At 37.5% G+C, this 13,391-nt stretch overlaps 1 protein-coding gene across 1 annotated transcript; it reads left to right on the forward strand.

The window, feature by feature from the left end:
• Window positions 1–1,540: 1,540 nt before the first annotated feature.
• Window positions 1,541–2,677, forward strand: LOC126482219 (uncharacterized). Its single transcript, XM_050106198.1, has one exon. It carries the CDS (start codon window positions 1,541–1,543, stop codon window positions 2,675–2,677), a length of 1,137 nt encoding a protein of 378 aa, XP_049962155.1.
• The last annotated feature ends 10,714 nt before the right edge of the window (window positions 2,678–13,391 follow it).

A 13,391-nucleotide genomic window follows, 5' to 3' on the forward strand; every position in this document is an offset into this window, starting at 1 on the left:
GAGGGATGAAGTAGTGAAGGCAGCAGAGGATCAAGTAGGTAAAAAGACAAGGGCTCGTAGAAATCCTTGGGTAACAGAAGAAATATTGAATTTAATTGATGAAAGGAGAAAATATAAAAACGCAGTAAATGAAGCAGGAAAAGGGAATACTATGATGTACCATGCAGCGTAACTTGCTGTGACAGTGCGAGAGAGAGACAAAGATATTGTTTATTACTCTGTGGCGATAAGCGCTCACATAATTATTCTTAGGATATAGAGTTCTTTTGTTCTTGTTAAGAGTAATTTTTTTAGGGGAGGAGAGCCATTCGCCATTGCGAGTTTTTGATTCACATTGTAAAATATAAGTGCATATGGAAGGAAATCAGTTAATAGAACAATAAAATATTGTTCATTTCAAGAAGGTACGTCTTATTATACACCCAGCGATGTACTGCTATTGTGATTTACTAATAAACACCAGTTGAGAACAGTTCCGATGGGAGCGTTCAGTTCTAGTGAAATAGTTCGATGTTTTCTTCGGAAAAGAAGTCACTTCATGGATCATTCAAATCCACAATAGTAACTGGACATATCTCAGAACTGAAAGCAATCTGATTGCTATGCAACAGACCCCCGAAGAATATTTCTCCGTATTTTGGTTACCACTTTCAGCTCAACACGGTATCTGCAGCATCTGGAGCAGATTTCTACAACAGCGGAAGCGTGTAATCGCCATCAGTTTCACACACCGCCCTGTGTACGCTGTATGTATTTACCGACAACAGTGAACATACATTTACTCACACAAATAGAAAGACAATACTAGGTGGTGTGGGGAAACATTTCAGTATAATGGCCCTGTAGAGCTAAACAGTAATTAGCCTAGTAAGAAAAGGAGTCATTATAAATGTCTACCGTTAGACAGGACACGATCCTGATACAACACTCATAGTGAACCTGCAATATAAATATGTTAGTAATTTAGTAATTAATGTTTCATTGTGTGTATATATGTCTAGTCTTATAGAGTAACTACATTATGGTCCTTTGTATGTTTCATGCTAACTCCAACGTGCGGGAGTATCTTGTGAAGAGAACGAGTGCGCCGTCCCAGCAGCCGAGCAGAAACTTCAAAAAGGCCAGAACATTTGAATTACTAGCTTTCTTGAGCATTTATGCATTGTAGTGACCCTTCATGTAGAAATTTTCTAAGTATAAATAGAGTTGCTATATTACTTTTACTAGAATTCCAGTATTTTAGTAGATATAGTAAGACAACATTTTATGTGTTATCTATGCATTGTTTTTGTGTCACATTGTAAAATGTACATTAACAGCATTAGGACATTAACGTTTTTGCGTGTGTAAAAATTTAATAGTCACTTTTGTAGGATTTATTTATAGGAGAAACTGTCAATTGCTCATTTACATGGTGATAACGAGATCTATGTTCAAAGCCAATAAGCAAGCACGCATCACAATGCCACAAAATGAAATAAATAGTGTGAATGCATCGTCAACTAGTGCCACAGAATTTAATACCGCCGTAGTTAGTGATATGTCGATTACGGCTGAGCAACCAGCAATAATTAATGCGCTCATGCCGTCGACACAAACGGTTGCTAGTTCCGACATTCATATGTCGAAAGAAGTCCAGAGAAATATGCAGCAACCAACAAACAACATGAATTTCATCTCTGACACAGACACGTGCGAAAACGAAATGACTGTACCGAAAATTGTGTCGGTACAATCCTCATTAAGCCCAGTGCAATCGCCAATTGCTGAGAATACCGATTTGTTATCCCAGCTGATGTCAAGTTTGACTGTCATAACACAAGGGATTAAAGCATTGGAAACCACGCAATCCACGTTTGCAAATGACATGAATCGTAGATTCCAGGCATTGGAAACCAAGCAATCTAATCTTGCAACGACACAATCCACGTTTGCAAACGACATGAATCGTAGATTCCAGGCATTGGAGAGTGCGCAATTTAATTTGACTCAGGAGCAATCTAATAAACTAAAAGAAATAAATGATAAGATTACTGAAAAATTCCAGAGTTTGGAAACAAAGCAGAGTCACTTGATTACCAGTCAGGCACAGCTCATAGTTACACGAGAACAACTGTATAAGGAATTAACAAACAAATACAAAGACATCTTATGTCGTCAAGATACACTAAATCATCAAGTGCAAGAAGTTATTCATGTACAGAACACTATTGCGCAAGACGTGAATACAATTAAGCACGATAACGAGCAAGCTGTCATTGAGCTTACTCGGAGGATAGACACTCTCAGTCTCGAAGGCGAGAAACACATAGAGAAACTTTTCAAAGAACATAAGATCGCATTTTCTAAGGACATTGAAGATTGGGCGAAAGAGCAAACCGAGACAGTGGGAAATTATGTTGACAAAACCTTGAAAGAAACAGTTTCTAACGTGCAAGTTAACAACGAAGCTGCACAAGAACAACTTAAAGCAGAAGTTAAAGAGATTAAGGAGAATATATTAGATGAATTTCCTGCTTGGAAAGCAAAGATAGAAAATACATTAAAAGCATGCCAGCAGGGTCTAGTTAATACTAGAGGGGCACATACTACCTGCAGTTTATCAAAAGCAGACATTATTCCTGGTGAAACCAGTGAAACCGAATCCATGCAACAATATCCATGTATTGGTGCATAATTACATAATCAATCAGAAACAAATTATCGAGATTATCATTCACCGCGTAGTAGCCACCAGAATACACCTGTGACTATGAATGAAGAAAAAATGCTTAAATATCGTCAATTCCAGATATTTATTCCCGAAAGGAAGTCGATCAATCCCGTGGTATTTATCAAGCAATTTAAAGGGATATTGCCGCGAATGTGGACTGAGCAACAAAAAATTATGTACGTTGCAGGATTCATACATGGAGATGGATCGATGTGGGCGCCAGAAGCATCCCATTGGTGTCAAGATTATGATCAATTTGAACGCGCTTTCTTGCACAAATACTGGAATAAAGGTGTACAAGAAAGACTACGTAAGGAAGTTTTTGACCCACAACCTTTTTCTTTCAAAAATGGATCTTTAAGAAAGTATTTCGAGAAGTATATAAATAAAAGTAAATACTGGAATGAACCAATCCCGACGCAGGATATCATTCGAATATTAAAGGGCAAACTTCCACTTGAAGTTAAGGAAAAACTTCTACATGTGCCTGAACAACATGTGGAAGATTTCTAGCCACACTGGATTCAATAGACATTCTGTTCGAAGAATCTCGTGTGCGCTATAACCAACCAAGTTAGCAACCTAACAAATACAATAGTAACAACAAACAGTATGGAAACAAACCTTTTGCACACAATTCACCAAACCCACAGGTGAATTATTTCCAGAAAAACGTGAAATTTGGTAACGAAAATCCCGACCAGTGTAATCATGACCAACAATGTGAACAAACATATAAACGGAAATGGAGGAAGAATAATAAGAAGAGGAAAGGATACTATCAAGAAGGGAATTATCAGCAAAAACGCCGATATCAGGAACCAACCCATGAATATCACAACCAACCACAAACTTCAGGTTAGGTACCAAATGATAATGCAAATGAATGGAGAAATCAACCACCAATAATAACCGACGTAACGGAGCAGACATCTACTAATAATGGACAATCGTCAAACTAAAGTCGACTGTCAGAAGCCCCGACGGTGCAGTCGAGGAAGTTTTCAGGGGCGAAAATTCGAGCGTCAAATTTTTCCGGTGCAATGAAGGCAGATTATTAATAGAAGAACTTCAGCAGGATATGATGCCTTGTCAAGAGGAACATATCACTGTACCCGTTGCGAAAATTCAGGCGGCGATTGAAGGCATTACTGTGCAAGTTACTTTAGATACAGGAGCAGCAGTAAATGTCGTTTCTGAGAAGTTATTTCAAAGAATACTTCAGAAAGCAAATCCACCGATTTTTCCTGTTCAATGTTGTAGAATTGCAGGTCCTACTGGTCATAAGTCTTCTCAGGTTAAAGTGCAGACTCAACTCCAGTTAGATATAGGAAATGTAGCTATAAATTGCACGTTCCTTGTAATAAAAAATTGGTTGAGGACTGTATCCTGGGTATAGATGAATTTAGAGAGAGAAATTGGCATATCGATTTTTCTCTAGCCGTGCCAGTTTTACAATAATGGATCAGAAACATCAACTGAATCTTCTCAGGGAATATAGTACCCATGGAAAGTATCGTCAGGGACGAAAGCTGCAAATAAAGTGGATACATAGCAAACCTGTACGGTATTACCAAATTAATTATTTGCAACCAGTTTTAAACCCTGAAGTTATGATATATGAAAAGGTGCAAGAACCTGAATATTTGCAACAACACCAAAGAAAGCAATTATATGATCTTCTACAGGAATATCATGAAGTCTTTCAAGAAAGACCTGGTGTAATCAAGGGATACACATGCCATTTAGATGTGATACCACACCAAGTTTCCTGCCGTATTTTTTATCCAGTACCGTGGCACCAACGAAAGGCAGTTGATGCGGAAATCCACCAGATGCTTGAATGGGACCTGATCGAACCTTCGACGAGTCCATACTATAGTCCGCTTCATGTTGTCTCGAAAAAGAGAGGAAAAGTTCGTCTCGTGCTAGACGCACGGCAGATAAATAAGATTATCATGCCCGTGCGAACTCACCCGGAAAACATCGATGAGCTAATTCAAAAGTTCGAGGGGATGAAATACTTAACAAATATTGATTTGAGAAGTTCATTTTGGCAGGTGGCTCTAGACGAACCATCAAAAAAGTACCCCGCATTTGTACATGCAGGTAGAAGATTTCAATTTAAGGTTTTACCTTTCGGGCTAAACGTGAGCTCAGGAGTTTTTATAAATGCTCTAGATCATGCATTGGGACCTGCACTTCGAAGCAATTTAACTTTATTTGTGGACGACATGCTCATAGCTACGAGCACATGGGAGGAGCACGTTGATTTATTGAGAAGAGTATTAGAACGTTTCAAGGAAGCAGGCATAACCGCAAATCTGCAAAAGTCCCATTTTGCTCGAGATAAAATCAAATTTTTGGGTCATCTTATAAATGGAAAAGGCATCTTACCGGACTCCGAGAAACTAAAGGCAATCAAAAACTTTGCAGTTCCAACAACAAAAAGACAGTTAAAGGGCTTCCTCGGAGTTGTCTCTTTTTTCAGGCGTTTCATTCACGACCACTCTATTAATGCAGAACCGTTGTACAGCTTGTTGCGCAAAAATACTCCGTGGGTGTGGACGCAACAATGTCAGAATGCATTTGAAGCAATAAAACATGCCTTAGTCAATTCACAAATATTATATCATCCAGATATGAGCCAAGAATTCGGTTTAATGGCAGATGCTTCAGAAATTGGAATAGGTTCATGCCTCTTCCAAGTAAAGATGATAGATAGGAAATCAACTTTCTGTCCAATAGCTTTTGCTAGCCGACTCTTAACTGCTTGTGAAAGAACATATACGACTACCGAAAGGGAAGCATTGGCCGTAGTCTGGTCATTTAAGAAATTTTACTATTACTTATATGGAGCGAAGACAACAGTATACTGTGACCACAAAGCGTTAAGTTTTTTGCAAACATGTACATTATTACATCCAAGATTAGCAAGATGGACGCTCTCGCTCCAAGAGTTTCAATTTGAAATTAAATACCTAAGCGGACAAGATAATTTCATCGCTGATGCACTGTCTAGAATGCCAGATGGAGATTTGTCAACTATCAACATCACCGGCAATCCGTCCGAACTTAATGTTCTTATGATGACTGATAGAATATATAGGAAACATTTTCTTGACATGTGTAAGAACACGGAAAAACTACAGAACGAAGATCCTCGTTGGCATTCAATAAAGGAAACTTTAGCAAAGCCTGGAAACGATGATCTGAAGAGACTGTACAAAGTTGAGGACGATGTCTTATTTTTCAAAGGGCATCTTGATTCAGATAATTGGAAGGTGTGTATTCCCGAGAAGAATGAGAATGACTTAATTTTGCACACGCACATCACTTGGGGACATTTTGGAGTATTAAAGTGTGCTCGAAAGATTCAAGAATATTGCTACTTCCCAAACATTCGCAGGAAAGTGCACAGACAGTTAAGGAAATGTAAAATTTGTCAGCTAGCCAAACCAGGGAATTTTTGTGTGAAAGATTTCCTGCATCCTATTATACCCACAAAACCGCTGTCAATCATTTCGGTCGACGTCTGTGGTCCTCTACCATCATCAAGGGGAGGATGCAAATATATTGTAGTTTTTCTTGATATATTCACTAAGTATGTCAAACTTTATCCATTAAAATCAGCTACTGCTGCATCCATAGCCAAGAAGCTGGTCAAAGATTATATAGTCAAAGTAGGCAAACCAGAGGCTATTCTTTCTGACAATGGGTCAATGTTCACTGGATTTCGTTGGAGGCAAACATTAGTCAGTTGTGGTATAAAACAAATTCTAACATCAGTGTACCACCCTTCGGCGAATCCCGTGGAACGAATTTTTCGTGAATTAAACCGGTTCATGAGAACATATTGCCACAACCAGCAACCCAAATTTATCGATGATCTTCACGATTTTCAGGAAATTGTAAACAATATGACACATACTACGATAGAATACACCCCATACGAACTGATGTTTGGAAAACAGGAACAGAATGACTGGATTCGACCAATTCCTAAAGTAGCTATTAACAAAATAGACCTACAAAATAAAGTACGACAATCCTTACTCAATATAATGGACAAGGCAAGAAAAAGGAAAATATATTTTGACAATCGACTTGGAAAAATAAAAACATATAAAGTGAAAGACCAAGTTTTAGTAAAAACTCATCCTAAGGCTTCACTTATACAGAGGAAGAACACAAAATGGCAATTATTGTATCAAGGACCATTTGTGATTACCAAAATACCCCATCCAGGAACTTATGTTTTGAAGGATGTGAAGAATGGAAAGGTGAAAGGAATGTATCCTCATCACTTGTTAAAGCAATTTCATGATGACTGAAGATTCTGAAGATTGAAAATACTATTCTTATCAAATAATATGGATTAGAGAATTTTCATTAAACCTATGAATCATACGTAGGATAGTTTCTTTTTTTTTTGCAATTTAGTAGTTAGTTTTTCTTTTCAGGCATACTGTACGAGAGATATGCAGACATTATGTATAGGTTTTCCACTGTAAGGATAAGTTTTCTTTTCAGTATGCAGAGAATTTAGCTATAGTATGAATGATTTCTTCTAAAAATTTTTTATTTAGTAGATAGTAATTTCAATCAGGTTTCACAATGCATAATGACCATGGGTTAGTGACTCAAATGAATCTGGTTTATGGCAAGATATTTTTCCTTATGTCAATTTAACAATGTCAGTGTATGTTTGTATTTGCTTTTTTTTACTTGCTGAGCTGAAGTCATGCTGTTCGGAAAGGGTAACCCGTTCTCAGTTTTAAAAGGACGCCTATTACTTTGTTTCAATCTTTTGTGATGAACATTGTCTTTATAATTGTACTATTGTTGTAACATACCTGTGTATGTAAATTATGTTATGTCAATCGTTACTCGCGAAGTTACCAACTGAGCAAATGCCTTTCAGTTATAAGCACATCAACAAGCGTAAAAGTCCATCTGAAAGATGACGAGCATAAGTTGACACGGCAGCACCAGTTGGATTTGTGTATAGTGCATTATAGGGTTGTTGATAGAAATGAAGAACACCTTACGACTTCCGAATATTTCGAATTCAGGACAGACAGTTAGAAAGAACTTTAGATTAGATTCTATTTCAGCTCAGCATAGATCAAATACCTTTTTCCACGGAACTTACACTGACTCTTATTTTCATGTTAATCATATGCGGAAAACCATAATACCCACGAGCAGACGGTGAAATGGGAATAGAATTCCATCAGTTATCAGGAGATGACAGATAGAAGGGAATCGTAGATGGACGTAAACCAACGCGTCGACGGTTCACCTCAAGTCACAGAAGATTAACAGTGTTGTGTTTCTTTTGTGAACAGTGTTTAAATTCATTTAAAAAAAATCCATATTGTAAATATTTTTTTTTATTTTCCATTGTAATTCAATTAATTTTCTTTGCAAATCAGAAATACGAGGATGGTAAATCTACCCCGAGGTTTTCCTTGGTTTTCCTTTGTGGGGCTTGGCCGAATGGCTAGATTATCCGTTTGAGACATCCCAAGGCGAGTGACAGAAGCTTTGAGTGATGATGAAAAAGGTTTCTGATCACATCTCATGCCATCCTCGACAAATGAATAAAAGCAAGCATGTAAGCTATGCATATATGCTGCATCAGGAATTCAGCACGGGCTTTGTCAGCAGTATATGCACCCAAATCAATAATTTACATTTAGATAGTCATTCACTAATACCAAAACATCATAAGAAATACAGTGGACATTAATACTCTAGTGGACGTTAATACAGCGTCATAAACAATCACCGATATAGTGTTGTGTGAACGCTCGTGTTTGTTTTTGCCCAAAAACGTTCGTCCACAAGAGGGGCATATATGATGTATCATGCAGCGTAACTTGCTGTGACAGTGCGAGAGAGAGACAAAGATATTGTTTATTACTCTGTGGCGGTCAGCGCTCACATAATTATTCTTAGGATATAGAGTTCTTTTGTTCTTGTTAAGAGTAATTTTTTTAGGGGAGGAGAGCCATTCTTGTGATGTAAAAAAATCGACGCCATTGCGAGTTTTTGATTCACATTGTAAAATATAAGTGCATATGGAAGGAAATCAGTTAATAGAACAATAAAATATTGTTCATTTCAAGAAGGTACGTCTTATTATACACCCAGCGATGTACTGCTATTGTGATTTACTAATAAACACCAGTTGAGAACAGTTCCGATGGGAGCGTTCAGTTCTAGTGAAATAGTTCGATGTTTTCTTCGGAAAAGGAGTCACTTCATGGATCATTCAAATCCACAATAGTAACTGGACATATCTCAGAACTGAAAGCAATCTGATTGCTATGCAATAGACCCCTGAAGAATATTTCTCCGTATTTTGGTTACCACTTTCAGCTCAACATGGTATCTGCAGCATCTGGAGCAGATTTCTACAACAGCGGAAGCGTGTAATCGCCATCAGTTTCACACACCGCCCTGTGTACGCTGTATGTATTTACCCACAACAGTGAACATACAGTTACTCACACAAATAGAAAGACAATACTAGGTGGTGTGGGGAAACATTTCAGTATAATGGCCCTGTAGAGCTAAACAGTAATTAGCCTAGTAAGAAAAGGAGTCATTATAATACAAACGTCTCGAAAATGAGATCGACAGGAAGTGCAAAATGGCTAAGCAGGGATGGCTAGAGGACAAATGTAAGGATGTAGAGGCTTATCTCACTAGGGGTAAGATAGATACTGCCTACAGGAAAAATAAAGAGACCTTTGGAGAAAAAAGAGCCACTTGTATGAATATCAAGAGCTCAGATGGAAACCCAGTTCTAAGCAAATAAGGGAAAGCAGGAAGGTGGAAGGAGTATATAGAGGGTCTATACAAGGGCGATGTACTTGAGGACAATATTATGGAAATGGAAGAGGATGTAGATGAAAATGAAATGGGAGATGCGATACTGCGTGAAGAGTTTGACAATGCACTGAAAGACCTAAGTCGAAACAAGGCCCTAGGAGTAGACAACATTCCATTGGAACTACTGACGGTCTTGGGAGAGCCAGTTCTGACAAAACTGTACCATCTGGTGAGCAAGATGTATGAGATAGGCGAAATACCCTCAAACTTCAAGAAGAATATAATAATTCCTATCCCAAAGAAAGCAGCTGTTGACAGATGTGAAAATTACCGAAGTATCAGTTTAATAAGTCGCAGCTGCAAAATACTAACGAGAATTCTTTACAGATGAATGGAAAAACTGGTAGAAGCCGACCTCGGTGGAGATCAGTTTGGATTCCGCAGAAATGTTGGAACACGTGAGGCGATACTGACCATACGACTTATCTTAGAAAATCGATTAAGGAAAGGCAAACCTACATTTCTAGCATTTGTGGACTTAGAGAAAGCTTTTGACAATGTTGACTGGAATACTCTCTTTCAAATTCTAAAGGTGGCAGGGGTATAATACATGGAGCGAAAGGCTATTTACAATTTGTACAGAAACCAGAAGGCAGTTATAAGAGTCGAGGAGCATGAAAGGGAAGCAGCGGTTGGTAAGGGAGTGAGACAGGGTTGTATCCTGTCCCCGATGTTATTCAATCTGTATATTGAGCAAGCAGTAAAGGAAACAAAAGAAAAATTCGGAGTAGGTATTAAAATTCATGGAGAAGAAATAAAAACTTTGAGGTTCGCCGATGACATTGTAATTCTGTTAGAGACAGCAATGGAAGAGCAGTTGAAAGGAATGGACAGTGTCTTGAAAGCAGGATATAAGATGAAGATCAACGAAAGCAAAACGAGGATAATGGAATGTAGCAGAATTAAGTCGGGTGATGCTGAGGGAATTAGATTAGGTAATGAGACACTTAAAGTAGTAAAGGAGTTTTGCTATTTGGGGAGCAAAATAACTGATGATGGTCGAAGTAGAGAGGATATAAAATGTAGACTGGCAATGGCAAGGAAAGCGTTTCTGAAGAAGAGAAATTTGTTAACATCGAGTATAGATTTAAGTGTCAAGAAGTCGTTTCTAAAAGTAAATGTATGGAGTGTAGCCATGTATGGAAGTGAAATATGGACAGTAAATAGTTTGGACAAGAAGAGAATAGAAGCTTTCCAAATGTGGTGCTACAGAAGAATGCTGAAGATTAGATGGGTAGATCACATAACTAATGAGGAGGTATTGAATAGAATTGGGGAGAAGAAGAGTTTGTGCCACAACTTGACAAGAAGAAGGGACCGGTTGGTAGGAGGTTTTGCTGACGCATCAAGGGATCACAAATTTAGCATTGGAGGGCAGCGTGGAGGGTAAAAATCGTAAAGGGAGACCAAGAGATGAATACACTAAGCAGATTCAGAAGGATGTAGGTTGCAGTAAGTACTGGGAGATGAAGAAGCTTGTGCAGGATAGAGTAGCATGGAGAGCTTCATCAAACCAGTCTCAGGACTGAAGACAACAACAACAACAACAACAACATTGCAAATTAAATTGTACATCTATTTGTACTTTAAACATTACCGTATTTTTTTCCCAAAATGAAACAAGATATACAGATTGAGTTAGCAATTCGTACCCACTACCTTTTACACATTACAAACATAGAAATTCTTCAACAGAAAGGAAGGTGTTGTCAAGGAGAAACTTTTCCAATTTATTTTTAAATGTTACCTTGCTGTCTGTTAGGCATTTTATGTTACTCAGTAAGTGATCAAAAATTTTTGTTGCTGCGTTGTGCACCCTTTTCTATGATAAAGGCAACCTTAATGTTGAGTAATCAATATCTTTTTTTCTTTTAGTATTGTGATTATGTACCTCATTGTTCCTTTTGGACTGTATGGATTATTTACAACAAACTTCACGAGGGAATAAATATACTGTGAAGCAGTAATCAGAATGCCTAACTCCTTAAACAGATGTCTACAAGATGATCACAGGTGAGCACCTCATATTATTCTTGCAGCACATTTTTGGGCAATGAAAACTTTCTTTATTAAGGATGAGTTACCCCAGAACATTATTCCATACGATATTAATGAATGAAAATAAGCAAAACATGTCAACTTACTGATTTTTTGTCTCCCCAAAATTTGCTATGATTCTAAGTGCAAATGTGACTGAACTAAGTTGTTTTAGGAGTTCCAAATGTGTTGTTTCTAATTTAAATTCTCATAAATATGGACACCTAAGAATTTTGAAGTTTCCACCCTATGTGTTATTTCATCACCATTTTTTACACTTATCACTGGTGCAGTACCCCTAGAGGTGTAGAAGTGAATTTGATCGATCTTTGTGAAATTCAGTGTGAGACTATTCGCAGGAAATCAGTCAATGATACTTTTGAGAACTTTTCTTCCATTTCAGTATGCATACTGAGAGTGATTACAATGCTGGTGTCATCTTCTAGAAGAACTAATTCTACTTGTTGTACATTAGGCAGTAGATCATTTACATATATGATAAACAGTAGTGGACCTAAGATTGAGTCTTGGTGAGCTCCACATGTGATTTATCCCCAGTCAGAAATAAGTCCTTGGATTCTGTTGGTTGAATTGCTACTAAGTACAATATTTACAATATCCTGCATTCTTTTGGTACGATATGACATGATCCATTGTCTGGCTGTACCATCAGTCCCATAAAAGAGTCTACTTCCTTCTTTGAAAATGCTCAAAAGGCTTACTAAAACCTTGGGTTTACATGTAGACAATTTGATACGTCAAACAGCCGAATGACTTGCCTGTAAACACCATAAAACATGAAATGCCTCTGATTAAGAAATAAAATGATATCATATTTGGTCTATTAATGACTTACTGATACCCATTGAGCATGCTTCTGAATCTAAGAATACAGTATGGCCTGTAAATGCTGCATAGGAGGCAAGTGCAAAGAAACAGCAGCATTTACTCGTATACCATTTGGCCCATACTTCTACAGAAGCTTAACAAGAAACTATTTTAGTCCCTTTTAGGAATGAACTCTCTGTCATTATTATGTGTAATAAATTTAAAATCAATTTGTCACCCCTAAGAATTTCTGAACACCTTTAAGACCAATAAGACTTCTTGTAAATCCAAACAATTATAATTTTATTCTGAAGTATGGCGTAACTAATTCACAATATTAAGAGGTGTAATGTTTCATGAGATTGTCTGCTTTAGATTTGTCACTGATTTTAGGAGAATAGTCTTAAAAATAAGGGCTGATGCTTTTAAAGAGAGATAATTTTTTTCTGTAGACGTCAGTGTCATGGTGGTAAAAATGATTTCACGACATTCATTCTGGGACAGTAAAAGAGCGAGTTTTGCATTGTCTTTAAGCGGTCGATAGCCAAGTAATTAGATAATGGAAAACGTGTTTATTGACTGACTACCCACTACGTAGATTGGCACAGTGCAGAGAAGAGATGCTACAGAACTTTATTCATTGCTTGTATGGAAAGTTAGTTGCTGAAACGTGTTTCTCTTGTGGAAGATGCTGATGTTGATTAAAAACTACGTGTCGGTGTAAGGAAGACAAATTACAGTAAGTGACGTCTCACTTTAAAAAAGAGAATATCATCTTTCTTCCTCAGTATGAATTCTTTTGATCTCTAGGATATGATGCAGACTTTAGTCGGTAGAAACTATATATTAGTTAAAATTTTTCAAAGGAACACACTAATAAATCTGTCAGGTGTAGTCTGTCTTTAAGGAA

The sequence above is a fragment of the Schistocerca serialis genome, chromosome 5 (genome assembly GCF_023864345.2).
Source record: "Schistocerca serialis cubense isolate TAMUIC-IGC-003099 chromosome 5, iqSchSeri2.2, whole genome shotgun sequence".
Taxonomy (NCBI): domain Eukaryota; kingdom Metazoa; phylum Arthropoda; class Insecta; order Orthoptera; family Acrididae; genus Schistocerca; species Schistocerca serialis.

Coding starts and splice junctions, on each gene's coding strand:
- LOC126482219 (XM_050106198.1), top strand. CDS start 1,541: ATGTCGATTACGGCTGAGCAACCAGCAATAATTAATGCGCTCATGCCG.